At 38.9% G+C, this 21,227-nt stretch overlaps 1 protein-coding gene across 3 annotated transcripts in view; it reads right to left on the reverse strand.

Annotated features, from left to right (window-relative positions):
• SPAG9 (sperm associated antigen 9) overlaps positions 1–21,227 on the reverse strand; it is a 154,774-nt gene that overhangs the window by 106,682 nt on the left and 26,865 nt on the right. For 2 of the 3 annotated variants that reach the window (XM_075014966.1, XM_075014965.1), the window contains exons 3-4: positions 18,891–18,961; positions 1,843–1,937 (exon numbers count right to left, since the gene is read on the reverse strand). In XM_075014966.1, the coding sequence (XP_074871067.1) occupies positions 1,843–1,937; positions 18,891–18,961 (166 nt within the window). Of the gene's footprint in view, positions 1–991; positions 1,153–1,842; positions 1,938–18,890; positions 18,962–21,227 lie in introns of those variants that run through there. The other variant, XM_075014967.1, reaches the window with a different exon arrangement.

A 21,227-nucleotide genomic window follows, 5' to 3' on the forward strand; every position in this document is an offset into this window, starting at 1 on the left:
AACATGAATGTAAAGTGTTAGTTCAAAATTTTTAAACCTAAAAAACTGCTTTAGTTTTAAAGAACAAGGCATTCATAACTGGTTGTTCTATATTAATATATTACCTTATTTAACTTAACGAAAATGCCTTACCTCAAACACTTAAACCCACTAGCCCTGCCTATTGGTCATAAAATAAATAAAAAACCCACTGAAAACTAGAGATCACGAAACCATGCAATACACTTACTTGTCCCCTCCCCCCAACACTTTCTTTTTCATACTAATGAAGATCCTCCACTACAGTAGGCAACCGGGACAAACAGAACAAAACTCAAGGGAGGAAAGAGCTGGTTGCCTACCATACCAGTGGAGAGAGAAAAAGAAAAGATAATAATTTAACTGAACAAGAGTGAATAGGTTCTTACAGCTCTACCGCCCAAATAATGGAAGATTTTTCTTTCAAAGACTTTTAAATGACCAAGCAAATTTTTTTAAATTAGAATGAAAAATAGTTATAGAAATAATTGTATATTGGAACAGAACACCCATTACCAAATGCTGCAGCCCTCCCTTGGGTTAAAAATCTGGATAAATGAAAAGCCTAAGCCACCACAGATTTAGGACTTTATAATATTCACTAAATATCTTAAATAAAACACAATGAATGCACGCTTTGTCCAAAATATTTAACAAAGCATTTCTATTCTGCTGGCAAGTTATTGTCGAACAAGCTGATCTAACAGCTTTCCAAAGGCGGGAGGCGGGGTGGGGCGCGACGGGGAGAGACAACACATACTGACCTTGCAGTTACTAAAAAGATACAATACAAATTTTCCTTCACAATTTAAAAAGCAGTGTTTTGCCTTAGCCAATGAATACTAAATGTATAAAAGACTTCAAATCAGCATTTGATATCCCAGTGCCTCCTTTTACAGAAAGATAGCAAGATGAACAAAAAAAAGAAGCTAACAAAGAATGCACTAAGCAGAGATTCAGTAGGTCGGAGTACCTGAGTATCCTTGGTAGATTCTGCGTCAGAGCTGGCACACCAGTAGAAATAGAAAAGTGCACAAGCAGCAAAACAGAAAGAGATACTAAGATAGCTGAATTAATAACCACCGCCCCGCCAACGAAGCCAAACACAAATAGCAGCATGCATCCAGGACTCATGGCGCTGCGCTGGCATGGTGAAAGGCCGGAACCAAGGCTACACAGACAGCGAGGGTGTATTTTTGTAGTGAAAGTCTGTCATTCAGCTGCTGCCACAAAAACAATGCCATCGGCAGCAGCTCTCCACTCTCCTGCAGCAGCTCCAAATCAATGACATCACTTCTCTCCTCCCCCGCACCTCAATAAACCATAGAGCTGCTGCTCTTAGCATCTATGCAGCAACCAAGAGAGACAGCCAGCTTATTACCTATTCGCTCCCATTCCAGTCTAGGAGCTCATTGGCAGAAAGCTCTGAGATCTACATAATATATTCACATAAATCTCCGTAGAAGCAGACACTGAGACATGTTCCTTCGTAAGCCTGTATATAAAGCAGCAGCAATGCGATTTTACTTAAATATTTTTAATTTGGAAATTATCCATAGCCTAAAAGAAACCCTGCGTAAGTTGTAAAAATGTGTGCCAAAATTATTGCTCAAGACCAACGTACTGAGTATATACAAACATTATGGGTTACAAGCTTCCCCCCACCCCCACCCACTGATTTCTACACTGTTACCCTACTGCATTCCAAATCATCAACAAATCTTTCTGATTCAAAACTGTTGTTGTAGGATTAAAGAACAGAGTCTTACAAACACAGGAATGGATTGTTCTTTCATTTCAGGCAGAGAACTTAATACAGCTTACCTAATTCTACTATGTGGGGTGGATTCTAGCATATCACCTCCTGTGAGTTGATGAAGTTTGGTTCTTTCCAAGTGTTCCATATAATTGTGAATCATCTATGCGAAACAAAATAAAGATACTGTAAGATATATTAAGCAGAAATATAAATTAAATGTATTGCATTAGCATATGTTACAGCCAATTTTGCACCTCTTCAGTAGGCCTAAGAAAAGTACCAAAAGCCATTCAATTTCACTGTTTAGTATTAATTTCAATGAGAAGTAAACAATCATTAGAAAAATATTTGACATTTATGGCCACAAGTCACAACTGAGACCCTTTCCTTAAAATTTGTGCATTGGAGAAAGAACCTTGTTTTATTTTTCAAAAATATATTATTCAGTTTCATATTAACTTCTTATACTTATTACCATATTCATGCACAGGAAATATTTGAATAGCACCATAAGTGTGCGTGGCATTTCATACGGAGTTCCACAACAAAGTGCCAATACGTAGAAATAAAGAAACCTTGTTGACTAACTTGTTGAATTTTAAACACATCCATGAAGTAAAGGCAGGGCTTGCAATATTGTATTTTATATGCAGAGATATTCAGTCTCTCTCTCTCTCTCTCTGTGTGTGGTGTAAACAGACGTATGTTGAAACATTTTATTGCATTAAGTATTAATAGAGTATACAGCAAAATCTGGCATGTATTCACCAAAATAAAGTGAAAGTTTTTTTAAAACTGCCTTCTGAGCAATTAATTCCTTTATTCAAATGTGACCTAATTTACTAGTTAAACACATTAACTAGGAATATGGCAAGCTTTTGGAATTCAGAAAAACAAAGTAAGATTTAATGCGTATTTCAGGCTTTCCTTTGCCACCATATATTCTGGTCAGGTTTTTCTTGCTAAAATATAGTTAAAAATTCCCTACACATACCAAACTGTTACGTAATCAAGATATATATATAACCAACACCAGAAGCCTGAAAACAGACAATAAAAACAAACCTTTGTGTAAAAAAGCAGAACTTCCTTTGACTCCATTGAATAAATTTTAACAGTGGCTTCTTAGAAAAAGCACAAATAGATAACAAAAAACAAGACAATGGGCAATTGTATCTCATATGGCCTTGCTAATTTATACAGCTTTCTGAAAATAATATGTTGAATTCATTTTCTTTAAACACATATTTGTCATGGAACATAAAGCAAGAACAGGTCACTCAGTTTATCAGGCACAGGGTGTATTTCACATTTTTATTCAGTGAGGATTCCAGAGAATTGCAAGCATGGGGAGCTCTTACTAGAAGTATTTGTAAACCAAAAATATGGTTAAAGAAAGAGCCATGCTATTAGAGCTATGGATGTACTATTAACCCACTTTACCTGCTTTTAGTGCTTGAACAGCCCTCTGTAAAACATACCATTTCATTACTTATAATTATCCCACCTTAGATAAATATAAAGCACTAACCAGAACCCTTTCTAGTTTGTTAAAAACTGAACATTGTAACCTTTGTCTAGATTTTGACCTTAAAATAAAGAAAAATTGGCTGGCTGGCATCTTAGGTATTGCCCACCATAAACAGATGGGTGCATGATCAATACCTAATTTGGAAAGGATAAAATTTGATCTATATCTTCTGTTACCAGTTTTCTGTAATTTTTCAGACCTACTTTCCCTTCCCTCCTTCACAAGAAAAAGTTTTGTACTTACAAAATGAGGAAGAAATAAGATATCACAAGAGGCAATACATTTCACATTTGATCTTAAATTAGTCGGAATTTCTCACCCTTTTAAGATTAATCTTATTTTATCTTTAAGGTTTTCATTATTAAATCATGCTGTTCTAGCTATCATTTCACGGTCATTTAAAACTATATTTAAATCTTCAACAGCATATGTGCTGTTACATGGAAGCACAAAAAGGTTTCATAAATATATCAAGCCAATCAGAGGCATAAGACATATGGCCAAGTGAGATTAGACAGTGGTAATGTCAGAGCAGTCAGTTTTATGGAATCGTTTAAATGATAACACCACACAGACATTAGGATTACTAATAGGTTTCAGAACATTTCACAATGATGATTATGATGAAAGGTTAAAGCATGAGCGTCATATCAAAATCAACAGTAAATACAACACACAGAAGTCAATGGCCAGCAATCTTCATTCACATTTTGCATTTGTCATGCACTCTGAAGAGAGAGCCATACTACTTCCCATCCAGTCACATCATTGCGCTTCAGCTGGTGCATGTGCAGCCTGACTCCAGTCCTAGCTAAAGCAAATTTTGCAATCTTCCTCCACTTAAAATCCTTCACTATTTTAAAACCACTAAGGCTGTGGCTACACTGCAAGTTTTTTTGGGAAAGCTGGGCCTTTTTTTCAAAAAAATCCACAGTGAACCTATGCACAAAATGTGCTCTTTCAATCAGAAATCCAGCAGCCCTCTTCCAGATGAGGAACAGCAGCTTTTTCTGAAAGATTCTTTTGTAAAAAAAGCATGTATAGGCACTCTACAGGCCCTTCGTTCGAAAGAGCAGTCCTCACAGTGCTGGATTTTTCAGTCCCTGGCCCATTCTTTCAAAAGAGCAGGAGCTGTGTGAACACTATTGAAAGAGCAGATCAATCTTGTGATACTTTGTGTGTGGACATGATCGTTTGGAAAGATTTTTCAGAAGCTCTCTTCCAGAAGAGCTTCTTTTGCAGGATAGCTGAAGTGTAGATGCACCCTTAGAGACCATCAAAATTAAAGGACTTCTGTACAATATAATTTGACTGAGCTTATGATACAGCATTAACAAATCTACCAGTCAGGCACAAGACAATGGGATGCTGTTCAGTAAAGGAGGAAAGATTAAGAACAGGAAAAGCATCTTTATGCATCTATCAGCAAGTCAATGAGGAGAGGTTTAAACTAAGTTCCAAAGGGGCAGACAACAAAAGCCCATCAAGTAGTATAAAAAGGTGACCTTAACAAAAAGTTTAGATGCGGGGGGGGAGGGTGGTAAAGGGGAGGAGGAGGAAGAAGGCAGAAGAACATGGAAAATTACTATAGGGTCATTAGAGCAACAAGAGGGAAATCCATGGGAAAATCTGATCAACACCTGGGATGAACTACAGAAATATTAAACGAGTATAGGAAACAAAACGAGGAAGTATGTGTACATAAGCCAAACTTTGACTTCATCTGTATTAGATTTGGTATTAGAGATTGAGCACCAGTTTATGAATAGGTAATCAAGGCTATGCTACCTGAAAAAAAGGAATTCCTTTTCCTGACTCCAAAAATAAACCACAAGTAGTAAATCAAGAGCAATACCTTTTACCACCATCTACAACATTACTGAAGAAACTCTTGTTCATGAAAGTTGAAGTTAAACTGGTTCCTGATTAAGTCAGCATTACTGGTTGTTCATTCCAGTTGACCGATTTGAAAGCCTAAAGTCATCCTGCACACTGATAGATGAGAAGCTTTTGATTTGCTAATATGTGGACTATACAGGTAGGTTTCAAAAGATGGGAAAACAGACTTTATTAAAGCCCTGGGCAAGCTCAAGAGTTTACCTCTCTCATGAGCAGAAGCTGGTCCAATAAAAGATTTGCTCACTTTCTCTTAGTAAACGTCTGGCATTTCTGCACACACATTCTTAAGGTAAATAGTACCACAGCGCAAAAAAAAAAAAAAAAACAGGAAAAAGTGCTTTCAATAATTTAGTGTTTGCTCTTTCCATTCTGTGGAAAGAATTCACGTAAACCCTAAAAATAAATTTCTTTGGGAAATATGATTTTTTCCCTGAATCTATAAAACTCTCTACAAATTTCTCTGTGCTGTTCTAGCAAGGGAACAAAAAAGCAATTCTAGTTTTAAACAAGAGTTACCTAAATTCTGTTTGAATGAAGTTACCATAAGAATCATCGTGCGATATAGCTAAAACGTTTGGAGCTTCTTGCATTAAAGTACTTATTACAGTATTTAAATACAGTTCCGTAAATTCATAGTAAAGTCAACTGGACGTGGAGACCTCATAAGCATCAGTAAAGAACCTGGAAAAGTATGCAGAACCTCAAGAATTAATCCTAATTCCTGTAAATTTCTTGCAGTCGTAGGAATTACAAAAACATGAAGTACATATTTACAAAACACTTTTAATCTGAGAATATTTACATTATATAAGTAAAAAACATCAGTGCTTTAAAATAGTGTGAGACCCAATGTGCTAAAAATAAATCAACTTAAGCAAAGGCTACACTGGAGTTATAGAGTACTCGCTTTTCACTTCATTCAGCTGAACTAATTAGTGCTTTTTTATGCAGAGAACTTAAATGCTGCTAATGGAAAAACTGACATACTTTAGGAGCAGAGATAATAAACTGTCCCAGTCCAACAAAAAATGCCATGAGCACACAGCACTTTATTTGGGGGGGAGGGGCAAAAAACCCACACACTTCTGCCTTTTTGTTTTTGAAAAATCATCTCTGGATATCAGACTCCTTTGCAAGTCTATACACAAGGAGAATCAGTATGAAAATGATTGTAAGTTCCACCCACAAGTATTTTTCAACCAAACGCATCTTCATTTGGGGAGTTGGATTAGAGAATCTATTGATATACACTGTTTTAGATGCCAAAAATCATTTTAACTGCAGCTTGCTTTAAAACAAACAAAAAATATGGGAGTATCTGCATAAAGGGGTAACTATAAATTCACCAATGCTGCAGCTCACACACCTGATGAGTACTCCACCCATTATCAGAATGGAGGTACTGACCAGAAAAGACTGGTTTACGTGTAATTTCAATGTACCGTATAAACTTGCTTCCTTAGTTAATTCTTTTCAACAAGTTGTAGATAGTAAACTGACAGGACTGGTGCATGTTCTAGCCAGCATTTTTCCCCCACTAACTTGTTGGTGGGGAAGACTAAGATAATCAGCATAACTTCCATTTCTACACTTAGCAGGGTAAACCATTATATTTTTTCTATGTTTGCTCCTGTTCTTTGCAGTAAATAAAGTTATCACCACATCTACCATCTATATATAGACTAGGAGGAAGGTTATATTTACAGGGATAAGTAGTTTGCTTCCTTTCACACTGACACTGATCTTCTAATCAGTCACCATTTTTAATCACACATTGGTGAGCCGGGGAAGCTACAGCACTACATAAATGCTCTTATGCTGCAGAAGTCTGAATAAGAATCCTCCAAAGTCACTGGAATAATCCAAGATCCATCATCCTGACCACAGATGGCCTGTCTCCTTATCACCAATACAGCTGTTTCCTCAGTCTGTGTATGCTGGAGACTATCAGGAAAAATCAGTCACTTAAAAATAAACAAACACCCCACAAGTTCATTGAAATTAAGCAAGCTAATATGAAGACAGATATATGGATCGAGTTATTAAATAAAATATTATTGCTGGCAAAAGAATCCTTTTTGTGTTTCTCCAGTACATGCTTTGTTAACCCTCTGACTGTTATCCACCACTTAATTTTTATTTTTCCAAGTATTTTGATATCCTTCTCAGATTACTGTTCCCTCTTAATCCTTTCCCCTCCCCCCAAAAAAAAAACAACAAACAAACAAAACACACACAAAGTTACAAGTCCTCAATGTAATGTCTGTTCTGGTATGGCTATGGTCTGAAGTGGGTCTGTCCCACGAAAGCTCACTTAATAAATTATTTTGCTATTCTTTGAAGTGCTACTTGACTACTTTTTGTTTTGACAATTGAAGTTTTCTATGCTTCCTCTGTTTAAATGGGTCTGACTCCAGTTAACAGCTTCCTCCTCAGTGTTATGTTGACGAGTAACCTGCTAAATTTCAGTGTTACAGAAGTCTTGCATTAGACATTTGAGCTTTAAAAAAAAATATATCAGTAACTTTTGCTTTCTCCTATTGTATATTCTTTTTGTAAAATCCGCACTCCAAATTCTACTCAGTTCATGGCTTCCTAGTATTGTTAGCTCAGGATCCTTTCTCCAGACCCATGAATATTTTTGACCATGCCCAGTTGTCCAAATGAAGCCAGCCACGTTGTTTTTAAGATACAAACAGGCTTCTTGCCCATTCTTGTCTGATTTTGTGGTTCACCATTTGAGTTCATCTTCAAGATGGGTTTGAGTCTTCAAGTTTTCCAGCAGCAGCTCTCTCATCATTCCCTGATAACCCAGGGAGGGCTAATTTCTTCAGGCTTCCCCAGCAGACGTATGTCAGCTGCTTGTCCTAACAGTCCCACAACAGCTGCCTCTCCTCTCATGGTGGAGTCCATCCTAACACAGCCAAGTCTCTTTATGCTTGCCAGTTCCCAGGTTTTGGCCCTTGAGAACAAAAACCAGACCTGCGGGTTCAGCAAGAGGTTGAGTCACATTTCTCAGAGCCAATGACTGTCATTGTCCCATCATGTAGTCAAAGTGTTAGTTAAAAGGCGTTTTTATCTTCTCATCCTGATGTTTTTCTTTAAAATCCCTAACCAACATATTGCAACAGTAAACATTTCAGTACACTGGTCAACATACAGTATTCATGTATTACAGAGCAGCTCCACCTCTATCACATACTCCATGTACTGTTTTCATCTTGCAATATTCCTGTGTCCCTGAAGATCCACTTTAATTTGGCATTTCTACTTTAGCAGATGGGTTTCCGTGTCCTGTCAAAGGTGTTCTCCTAAGCACATTGTATACCCTAATGCTCCTTTTTAAAAAGGTCAAGCACCCTTTGCGCAGAAGAGGTTATCCTGTCACCTGATTTCAAATTAAAAGCATTCCTCCCATTGTCCGCTTCTGAACTAACGTACACCGATTAGATAAAATGTGGATAGACATAATAACATTCTCCAACACATTAAGCCCAGTATTATATAATATTTCTGAATATTGAACACAAGGTCATTTAAACATTTTTAGGACACTTTTTGGGAAATAAGTATGGAGTTCTGCCTCAATTATATACATATGATTGATATAACTTTGCTTTGTCAAATTTGTAACTAAGAGTTGCCTACATTCTTTTTCCTTTGCTCACCATTCTCCTGGCAATGGGACTTGCTCAGGATATCTGTTCATCTGAATCAGCATGACAAAATGCATTCCAAATGCTATAGAAATGCTCACTGTTCCGTGACTATGTACCTGAACAAAATTATGACAAACCTATATAGGCCAATTATGCTTCTTTAAACTAAGCCAGTACTCGCTGACAGCAGGAGGGGAAGAAGCAGATATTCTGTTTTCCAAAGGGAAAAAAAATAAAATGTTTGCAATTTAAACAGGGGAAGTGTTCAGGAATTACTATTAAACCTTCTACTACACATTGCTAGCGGTATACCTTTGAAAGATTTTTCAACTCTTGACACAATTATTTCCTTCCTAATCTTCCACCCAAGAGGTGAGCACAAAGCTGTCTGAGGCTTAGCTTTTCTAAATTACTATCATTGTTGTGTAAGTTACCCAATTAGTCTCTAATGTTGTTAAAGTTATTTATGCACAGCATGCCAACTCCCACTGCCATATTGACATGACATGTCGGTTCTTCAACTGCAGGCTGGGACTCCAAAGTGAGTTGTGTCCCTGTTTTAATGTAGTTGCCAAGGCCAGCATTAGACTTGCTAGGACCTAGGTATGAAATGAAGTTCCAGCTCCGGCCCCCTTTGCCTGCACCCAGAGGGGCTTTGTTTCTGTCACCCACCCTGGGGGCATGTAGCAATTTTGCTGTCAGAAAGGCATACCAATGCAATAAAAACAAAAAAGCAGTCGAGTAGCACTTTAAAGACTAACAAAATAATTTATTAGGTGAGCTTTCATGGGACAGACCCACTTCTTCAGACCATAGCCATACCAGAACAGACTTAATATTTAAGGGACAGAAAACCAAAAATAGTAATCAAGGTGGACAAATCAGAAAAAAAATTATCAAGGTGAGCAACTCAGAGTAGAGGAGCAGAAGGGTTTGGGGGAGGCCAAGAATTAGGCTAAGCCACGTATGCAAATGAGCCCCTATAGTGTCCCAGAAAATTCCAATCTCAGTTCAAACCACATGTTAATGTGTCAAATTTGAATATAGAAAAAACGAGCTCAGCAGCCTCTCCTCAAACAGTGTTGTGAAAATTCCTCTTCAGTAACATGCAAACTCTTGTCATTAACAGAATGGCCCACTCCATTAAAATGCCAGCTAACAGGTTTATGGATCAGGAGTATTTTTGTGTTATGTTTTTACGTTATGTTTTTAAAAAACAAAAAAGCACTACTTCCAGTAAGAACAAGTGGGTCTGCTGAATGAAAGCTAATAAAATATTCATTAAAGTTCTAGATTTCTCCTTTTTTTGTTATATTTAAATCTATCATTCTTTGAGTTCCCCAATGTCTCTTTTCTCTGCTCTATTGTGTGTCACACTCAAGTCTATCGTCTGCCATGTTCTAGCACCAAAGAGAAATAACTTCTCATCAGGCATCCTTAGGACCTCAGAATTTGCTGGACCACAGGAAGTCTATATCTTATAGAACATTACCAACACTTTCGCTGCTTATTAGACTCTTTGAAGACATTTAGGAGTAAATTACAGCACAGAACATAAGAGTCAAGACTGGGGGGTTGTAAACAGACTTTATGGGAACATGGGAAACTTGGCGACACCCATCATAAGCAGTTTCTCCTGCCAACTAAAAATCATACCAGATTATGCATGTTGCCAGACAAGAGCGTTCTGGATTAGAGAGGTTCAACTTGTTCAATACTGACAGTATGGTTCAGTCTGTAGCAGGACTAGTTCTCTGCAATACATTTCAGTCACTTTGTAAAAAGTGGAAAAAGCAGACACAGTAAATAAAGGCAGAGGAGAGTTACCCGGTTTATACAGCTATCAGAGCTGCAAGCTTTTTTCCATGATTTGATCAACTGACAGGAGAAAGATTTAAATAACCATCAAAAATTACTTGTAAAAACAAAAGTAAAGTTACTTACAGAAAGAAGAAAAATATTCCTATTTAGAAAGAAGAGCACTGATGAAGAGTTCCAGAACCATATACTGGAGTGAAATCACTTAGCTGTATCAGAGGTTTGATTTCATGCACCAGACAACTTCAGAATTACATTAAGCAATCGGTAGACTGATGCTATCCAAATAATGTTACACTGAATAAACAGTGTGATGAAGTGAGTCTGTGCTCACGAAAGCTCATGCTCAAAACTTTTCTGTCAGTCTATAAGGTGCCACAGGACTCTTCATTGCTGTTACTGAATAAACAGTGAGGTTACCAGAGAAGAATGGAAACACTAGTAAAGGTAGTGAAGGAGCTAGGCTGCGTCTACACTACAAAAGAAAAAAAAAAAAAAAAAAAATCAAACTTCAAGGTGTTAGCTCAATATTAAAACATGACTGTCTTCACAGTTAGCACTATTATCTCGATCTATTGAGCCATAATACCATTTACAAAATATCAATATTACAGGATGGGTATAGCAACAAATTCAAATTTACAATCTTGAATCAAAGCTAGCATGGAAGCGCCATGTCCTTAATTCTAATTTATTAGCCTCCAGAAGTCTCTCGTGTGCATCCCACAAGCCTATGCGGTGACCCTCCAAGTACAGCCACTTCATTACGCTCCTCTAAGGTGTGCTGGAAGAAGGTCAAAGCAAGCCTGTGAAGTTTTGATTGAATTTGAATTGGAATTAGAATTAGAAATGGAATTCAGCAGCCTAGCCCTGCAAATATAAAGGGCACCCATTATGAAAAAATTCCTTTGCCCATCACATCACATTGGCAGCCATTGCACCACAGAGGCAGCAATTTTTGGTAGCCCTCTACTGCAATCATGAGCACCCAGGTTAGGGATCGGTCTAGCACTTCTCAGACTCACAAGAGCCCCAGCTTGGACCCACCAGGAGATTCTGCATCTTACTGCTATTTGGTGAGACCAAATCAGTGGTGAAGAGACTGTGGGTGGCCAAGAGAAACACAATGAGCAGATGTGACACAAGATGACCGCCCCGAGGTTACTCCGAGGACTCAAAGCAATGCTGGGAGAAGGTGAAAGAACTTCGTCAAATCTATCAAAAAGTCCAGGAAGCCGACCTGCTGCTATTATCAACAGCTGCACATGCTTATGGGAAGCAACCCCACCACAGAGCTTGGTCTAAATTAAGACCTGGTATGGAGTTCAGGGTGTGCCCAGAGGAGCAGGGTGGCCCAGAGGAAAAGGGCAATGAGCAGGGGGACAGAGGAAGTTGTGCCAGACAGCCCAGAGCTCTTCACCATAGACCAGGAACTGGTCCCCTCGATGGCAGGCCCTGATCCCCCTGGAGCAAGTGGTTTGGGTGAGTATTCTGCATGCTAGAAGCAGTTTGTGGGCAGGTATAGCTATAGGTTTGCATATAGGTACAGGTTTGCTAGTTATGATTTTGTGCTCCTCACAATAGCATGTTAATGGGATGGAGCGCTTCTTTTTGGAGATCTCCTCAAAGGCCTCATCCAGGCACTCCTGTATATATTCCCCCCCCGCCCCATGTGAGTTTCTTGGGCAAGCCTGACTTGTTGCAGCTTCCATGGTAGCACACCTTGCCACGCCAGGCACCCAGATAGCCAGCTGGTGTCATGGCACCACATAGCATTTTAGCAAATTTTCCAGGCTTTTGGTCACACAGCAGGAGTAGCTGTTTTCTCTCCATATCTGTTAGTTTTAGGAGGGTGATGTCTTCTCTAGCAACCCGCAGAAGCACAGGAATTCACATTTTTTTAAATATGCTTCCTGCCCTTTACATTGGCCTGCAGCAGCTGGCAGGCATTCCCTTCCTTGCCCCCTCCCCCCCATGCACTTTGCAGGCTCAGCAGTGCTGTCCCCCAGCCATGTCCCACTTAACTCTGATGCCACTCAGCTGTACTATGACACCACCACTCTACACCTGCGAAGTCAGTGACTCAAGTTTTCCTTGCTGGGGCCCAGGGCTCCTGTGTAGGGTTTCATAAGGCAGGGAAGCAGAGTGTAAGCAGGGTCACCCAATATAACAAAGGGCATCTCCTCATCACCAATCTTTATTTTCTGATCAGGTAAAGAAGTCCCATCCAGGAGCTTTCAGTACAGTCCCAAATTTTGAAATATGAGCATGTCACGAACCCTCCCTGACCAGCCAATGCTGATGTTGGTAAAACCACCTTTGTCATCTACCAGTCCCTGCATCACCATGGAGAAGTACCCCTTTCAGTTTATATACTCCAAGGCCAGGTGGGCCATGCCATCTATTGCCCTGTCGCAGCTAGGAAACCTCCAGGCAGCAAAGCTATACACTATGGCCTGTACATCTTTCAGGGTCACAGTCTTCCTGAGGAGATGCTGACAGACTCCATGGGCCACCTCCATCACCATGGACCCCAATGTAGATCTGCCCACCCCAAACTGATTTGCCACTGACTGGTAACCGTTGGGTGTTGCAAACTTCTACAGTGTGATTGCTACTTGCTTGTGAACAACTAAATATGGCCTCACTTTTGTGCTCCTGAGCTTCAGGGTGGGTGCCAGCACATCACGAAGTTCCATGAAACTGGACTTGAGCATTTGAAAGTTCTGTACTCACTGCTGGTCATCCCAGGACTCCAGAATGATGCAGTCTCACCAATGTGTGCTGGTCTCAAGTCCAAAACTGCTGTTCCACTGCCAGCAGTGCTTTCATGGCAACCAGCAGCTGAAAGTTCTTGGACTGCAGTTGGGAGACTAGCTCTTCCAAAGCATCCTCGTCATCAGCAGCAGCACCATTCTGATAGCCAACCATCATGGAGCTTTGGAATTGAAGGATAAATTGCACGACAGCCAGTGTGGTTGCCAAACGATGTGTGCTATGACAGGAGTGTATGGGGATCCATGCTTGCGCTGGAATGCCGCAGCAGGAAATGGCATGATCTCCCATTTTTTTTTGCGTGGTTACTGGTGCTGTGAATTCTGGGACAGTGCTTGGAATTCTAGGATTCAAACATGAAACACCCACAAACAACAGGGGTTAAGGCACCGTGGGACAGGTACCCACAATGCACTGCTCACACTGTTGAACAGGCCAATGGTAACATGGAGACTCAACATGGGGAAAAAAGGCGGGTCCAATTTCAAGAAGCTTTGTAGACATTAGGAGATAAATTTGATTTTTAATATTCGAATATTTAACCTCAATATTATGAATTCAAACAGTGTAGATGCAGCCTTAGACTAAGAAAATGGAGAAAATCCAAGGAAAGAAAAGCTGGTATCGCTCCTTCCACACCATCTTGTTTCTCAGTCAATCCCCTCCATCTCAAAATCAGAAAAGAAAACAAAAAATGTGCACAGGACAGTATCATCAGGTGAAGACAGACTCAGTTTAACTGACATGCCAAGACCATGTATGTGAAGCAATTTAAAGAAGCAGTGAGGTATGAGTAGTTCATGTTTACCAAAATGACTTAGCAACACTTTAACGGTGGTAGAAGTAACAACAATTTAAGATGACACTATGAGTGACTACTCTTATTTCCTCTACTACTATGTGTATGACAAGAACAGAGATCCCACAAGCCCGTTATGCAAGCAACGTACACATAATATGAGAGTTCCTGTTTGAAACATTTGAGAGAGAGGGAGTGGAAAGAAACATACAACAGAATGAATAATATAAAATTTGGCAACTGTCATGATTTTTATATGGGGTTTTGGAGGTACTCGGTTGTGAGAGGAGTCACTAAAAAGGAGAAAACCAAGGGAAAAAAAGGAGAGGCTGGTGAAGTGACTGGAAAGAAGTAGGGTACAACAGCCAGTAAAAAGGAAAGGCAACTGAATGCCTGGAATAAAAATTGTGAAAGCATTGTGACTTGAAGGAATGGAACAAGAATGAGCTACCTTAAATCCTTTCCCTTTGTGGTAAAAGATAGTGACCTCAGTGATAATAAAATCTACTGAAACACCTCTCCCCACCAAAAGGTGCAATTTCTGTAGAAATGTCTGGTGAAATTAACTGAGTAAACCAAACCTGTATAGCTTGTTGTCCATTTTGGAAGAAAGTCTATATAAAAAACAAGAGATTCCAAACATTCTATTAGTAATTCTTTAAGTCACACTGAACTACATAAATTTATTGATCACTCTTGTAAACAGAGTATTGGTGAAAGGGGAAGAAGGGTTTAAACCCCCATTATGGTAATGCCTAAAGGCAGCCTCTGTTAGAACGAGGGCCCATTGTGCTAAGTACTATACAAATACAGGGAGAGAGAGTCTACCACATAGAATTAAAAATTTAAATAAGAAATAAAAAAGGGTGCAAGAAAGTGAATCAAAGTTTAGACAATTTTTGAAGTATACCACATAATTTACAGGCAGGATTGGCTGCATCTCCTATTAAATTTACTTGTAATTTACCATTACAAACCTCCATTTTCTATTGCTTATAACTGTACAAAACAAACCACTTGGGCAGAAGTATTCTATACCATATGTCTGCTTCCATCTTAAATTCTTTATAAAGTTTCAGCCACAACAGTTAACCTGTTTACAAAATAAAACTACAGGAATTTTTCTTCAATGTTACAAATTATCCTTATTACCTTTACTTTGAGATTTGGTAGCTCTCCTATGCTTTGCAGCAGAAATGGTGTGTGTGTGGTTGGGGGGGGGGGGGGGGCGGGCGGGCGGTGAGACGTACTTTACTGTGCCAGCAAAAATTCACACAATTTTGGCCTCTGAAAAATCTCAGTTCACATATTTTCAAGTAGAGAAGGGCAAAGGGTAGCAGCTAAAATATCTGAAGAATCTATGCTGAATAAGCATGTTCCACTCCTCACAGCTCCTAGTGCTAGGTGAACTAAGGATACATTACCCCCATGGACCACATGAGCAGTGTTCGCAGCAAGCTGTGCCCTTGGGCAACCATCTACGAGAGACTGAAATGCTGCCCCACCTGACCGCTGCTGCCCCACTGTTGGCAGCAAATGTTTCTACTGATAACATCTGCACGTCTCAGTGCACATAAAATTTATTCCATGCACAGGTGGAAAAAATTCAGAGGAAACATTGCACCTAAGACTATACAGAAATTCTGAAAAATGAGAATTAAGCAGTAATTTGACAAATGTTGTGATCAGCAGAAGAAAAAAAAGAGCCAAAACTTGAACTTTAACTGGTTTTGGTGTGAAGTTCATTTCCTAAGATTTGTTCAAAAATTTACAACTTCAATTTCAGCAGCTGGACAGGTACCAAACTTCAATTCTGTTCGGGTGACAGGTATTCAGAACCAGAAGAACAGGCAATAATGTCTACACAATCTGTTCAGAAGGATAATGTGGCCTACTTGTATCAATATGAAAGGAGGGATTAAGACTTCTGGATTCTAGTCTTGCTGTATCACTATCCTCCTGGCATAATTCTGCATTCATCTCACATACGCAACTTCAGAAGCTACAAAACTTTCCCCAAACACACGTCCTGGGATCCCACAGAGCTCTGTGTCAAGTCACCTTTTTAATTCCCACCCGCCCCAGACACCTCATTAGGCCTCTTACTTCCATCTACTCCTTGTCCTTACAAAGAAGCCTTTTAGGTTGGGTTTTTGTTTTTTTTTTTTGGTGCTCTCTCTCTCTCCTTTGCTCCTGTTTGGTTCTTTCTGCTTCAGTTCCCCCTTCATCTTCCCTTTTTTTTGTCAGCTTTATGATTTTACTGAAAGGTTTTGGATGTATAATACAAGAGTTAGGCACTTATTCCCCATTTTCCTGCTTATAAAATGTACACCAAGCCTAAAAGCACACGGACCCTTACATGAATCAGGTAATATAAACTATGAAAGTTCAGGATTGTAAGTCATTGGGCTGTAAGCCGTGTTAAATTAACTAGAGGCAGAAGCGGTTACCTACCACTTCGTGTGGCTTCAATTTCTCTTATTTCACAATTTTAAGTTCAACTAAATTTACTTGAGTGTCATTTTTCTGCATGAAACAAAACTTTTTGGGGTACATTTTTTTTTTTTTTTTTTTTTTTAAACAGAAGTCTATATACATATAGATCATTTATATATGGCTCTTTAGCATAGCACTGCTGCCAGCAGCATAAGAGGCTAACAACCGAGACAGGTTTAGCCAGCAGAGGCACATTCACACAGCCTCTGTACTGCTGGCACTCCCTCTGCAGAGAGCAAACATGTGAGTTTGCAAACAGACCTCCGTTTGCAATTTCTAGAACCATCATTAGCATAGCGAGCCAGCAGCAGTGCTGCGCTAAAAGGCCGTACAGACATGGCTATACAGCCTACAAAAACAGATTATATTAATGTGTATACACTAGTGTAAACGTACTTGAAATAATGAACATGGATTTCTGAAAATATGGTTTCAAGGACATGGGCATGCATACATCAAAACCTTGTGTCTGCTGGGAGGTTCAAATAACCAAGTTAAAGTAACAGGTGAGTTAACAGCTACAGAACATTAAAGGCGCATTTAGAAGCCTAATTTTAAACTAAAATCAAGGAAACTTGGGCTGTTAAGTGCCTAAATAATTTGTGAAAATTAAGGACAAACCTTTCACAGAAAAAAGAAAAACCTAAATTCACAGAGGATAGCTCCATCAATGATTATTAGCCAGGATGGGCAGAGATGGCATTTCTAGCCTCGTTTTCTCTGGGACACCTGGCACTGTCAACTGTCTGAAGGCAGGATACTGGGTTAGAAAGGCCTTTGGTCTGATCTAGCAAGGCCATTATTTTACTGTGGCTTGGGCCATATTTTGAAGGCATTGAGGTATTACTATACTCAGTGTTGCAATCTCCAACTGATTTAAGAATATAAATCTGATTTTCAAAAGGGACTTGGTACAATATGCAGCCAGAATTGCAATGCCTAAATACCCTTAAAAATCTGTGTCTTATGTGCTTTTGACTATTTTATTCTAAAACTTTAAAGTTAATAAAAGGTTTCAATAAAACCTTAGAACCCTAACATCGTGGAGTTTTATTTTTAAAACTTGGACTTTTAAAAAAAGTATACAGTTGAGATCTTGTTTTATACTGTTTTAAAGCCCTATAAATAAGATGTTTCCAGTCTCTGGTGCGTCCCTTTCTCCTAACACACATTCAGTATCTAAGTGAACTACATTTATGTTACAGGAAATCAAATGCCATGTTTCAGTGCACAATATTTTTAGATGAAAAGGCAAGAACGAAATTCTTCCTACTTTGAAAGGCCAAGTATTTATGACTGCTGGAAAGCTAAGAAAGAGCAGGAGTGGTAGAAGAGATGGAATCAGAAAATAAGAGGAGCAACAAGAACGATACCCTCAATACCAGAATATAGCAAATTTAGTTAATTAAATGCATTCAAAACTAGTGTTTTCTTAGACTAAACTATTCCCATATAAACAAACACTGGACCAGCTAGGACTCTTAGTTATACTAGGAAGATGACCCTTTGTCGACAGACAATTGGTAACAGGTCCTATTCACATGTTTATAACTATACACTGCAAGAACACACCACACTAAGAACAATTTTTGTCTGAAGTAACAGTTACTGGTTACAGCTGGGAGAAAGAATAAACGGAAAGTCTCTCTTTACAGTGGTTATCAGAACCAAGCTGATTTTTTAAGGCCACTGAACTCAAGAAAGTTTCCACTGGCATTGTGGAAAAAATAATCAGTCAGAGCAACAGAAATAAGGGAATTACCTTTTTATTTGTTTGGAATTCATAGCTGAAAAATTGTTTTTGGGGTATGGAGCTAGTGGGTACGTTTCAACAAGGCCCAAGCATCTGAGAAGTGTCTATATCATTGACAGTTTTGTAAGAAGAAAGTAACTTGGAAAACATATGTACACTGAAACATATAATGCAAATAAAAACCACATGCCAAGCAGAACTTGATTATAAATGGAGGTGGGCAACAAATGTTAAAATCCATAAACTAAATTGTGTACACTGCTTAGCAAGCTAGGCTAAAAACTGTCCAATTTGACATTAACTGCTGAACACAGGAAGCTTAGGTTTGCACATGGCATAAACATCTTTATATCAAAATGATGTAACAGAATTTAGACACCTACCTCTGTATGTCTTGAATGAAGTGCATTATATTCCTTCTTCAGTTCTGCCTCCCTCTCCTCAAGTCTGCTAACTGGAAGGAAAAAAAAAAAAAAGAGTATGGTTAACCAATGTGACTCAACTACTAGAAGTCAAACAATTACTTCCCAGTGTCTGATTTCCAAATATCAAAGCTATCACTCCAGAGGACAGGGTATTTTAATTGATGGCTATCAAACAACCAAACGCACTTAATGGAGTTGAGGAAATTAAATAGCCATATAGAGCTGAAATATTTTCAACAAGTTAATAGGCTATTAAATCAGCTATCCAGTTAAAGAAAATTGTTTACTATTAGTTCTATCAGTTCAGATATTGTCATATGTGCATTACAAGTAAAAGAAAGAATCAAAAGAGCCCCTCATGTTATACTGTTAATCTTGCATTCAGCGCTCGCACCTACGTAGGTAGCTGCAAGTTAAGTCTAACAGCACTGCCAATGGAAAGTTACAAGATCACAATACCACCTTCTAGCCTTGGAATCTAGGGTAACTTCTATGAAGACAGGTTGCCATCTCAGAGGCCTAAATCAAACACGTACTTTACTGAAAAAACTTAAATGGCTGAAGAGCAAATGTTAACCAGATATTTTAGATCTCTGTGGTACAGCATAAGAATAAATTGGCAATAATTTACTATATTCCACATCCCATGCAGCTGAAGTTCTTTTATGCATAAAGAATTCACCCTCACACTCCACTGTCTATATTATAAGAATGGTCCTACAGAAGCAAAACAAATTTATTTAAATTTATTCTAAGAGAATGAAGACATATGAACTGGCATTAATCTCAAGTGAACTGAAACAATGTCAAAAATAACTATTAATGCAGTCTTTAACAAAATTAAAGATGACCAGGGTTTATTTTGGCGACGGCTTGTCCTCACATACAATACTACAGCAGCATAGCTGTCACACTTTAATGAAGACACTATAGCAGGCAAGACTACACTAGAAAGACCAACGTAGCACTGTCAGCACAAATGCTCTGTGCAAATGGGCCATCTCTCCCATCAGCATAATTACTCCACTTCCACAAGCAGTAGCAGCCATATCCATCTCCCACCAACATAGTGTTGGGCACTTTGGTACTTAGGTTGGTGTAACCTACATCACTCAGGGCAGTGGCTTTTTCCACACTGGAACAACTTATATCAATGTAGCTTCACAGCATAAACCTGGCCTTGAACCAGGTTATCTCCAACATTATGGTATTGTTATGCTACATTCCTCTTCCAAATTGTTTATTAACTCAGTGCTTTATATACACCACATTTTAGTATAAGAATCCTGAACAGCCAGGTCCATGTTACAATTAGCACTCACAATTAAAATGCTCGTTATTTATACCCTCCCCTCTACCCCCAATTTAAACACCTTAAAAACCTTTCAAAGTGCAAATTTTTTAAAAAAGCAATAGTTTAAACCTGCATACTATTGACATGTCAAAGATATCAAACTGATCGGCTACTCCCTCAGCATAGGCTTGGCTTAAAGTGCAGCCAGGACAGCACTTTAATGAAGCAGTGTGGTCACTTCAAGAGCCCTGGGAGAGAGCTGTCCCAGTACTCTAAATAAGCCACCTCCACGAGGGGAGTGGCAAACTGCATTGGGAGTGCAGTTCCCAGCACTATAGCCAGGTTTACACTGGTACTTTGCAGTGCTGCAACTTGCTGGGCTGGGGCAGAAGGTTTTTTTTTTTTTAAATAAAAAAATATCCATGAACCAAAAAGTTGCAGAGCACTGAAGTGACACTGTAGAAATGGACAAACAGTAAAACAACTACTTTTTCGGTCTTATTTTAAGTGGGTATCATGTCTGTACAGGATCTTCAGCAGTCTGCAGTAGACAAAGCCAACTCTAATGTTTGGTACACAGTGTTAGCAAGGCTTTTTTTTTTTGTGTTATCCACTCATGTTGTCATTTCAATATAAGCTGTGACCCTTATCTGTTTATTTTGAAAGCTCTATTTTGCCTTATTTTGCTATTAGTTTATTGATGGCCTTACCTAAGCATCTTGTTTCCTCCTTTCATTCAGCAGCAAAGTTCCCCCCAACCCCCCGCAATCACAAGGTCTATCAACCCTAGCTTTCTGCCTGCAGGAGAGTATTACTCTTATGTATTCCTTTGATATAGGTAAATGCTGTTATTTAACTCTAATTTAACCCTAAGTATTTTCTAAGAGCCCAGTAAACAGTGCAAGTCTTGGTAATGCTGCTACAGGTTGAACCTCTCTTTTTCAACACTCCTGGGACCTGACCGATGCTAAATGAAAGAATTTGCTGAAACACAGGAAGTC

The sequence above is a fragment of the Carettochelys insculpta genome, chromosome 20, assembly GCF_033958435.1.
Source record: "Carettochelys insculpta isolate YL-2023 chromosome 20, ASM3395843v1, whole genome shotgun sequence".
Lineage (NCBI taxonomy): Eukaryota > Metazoa > Chordata > Testudines > Carettochelyidae > Carettochelys > Carettochelys insculpta.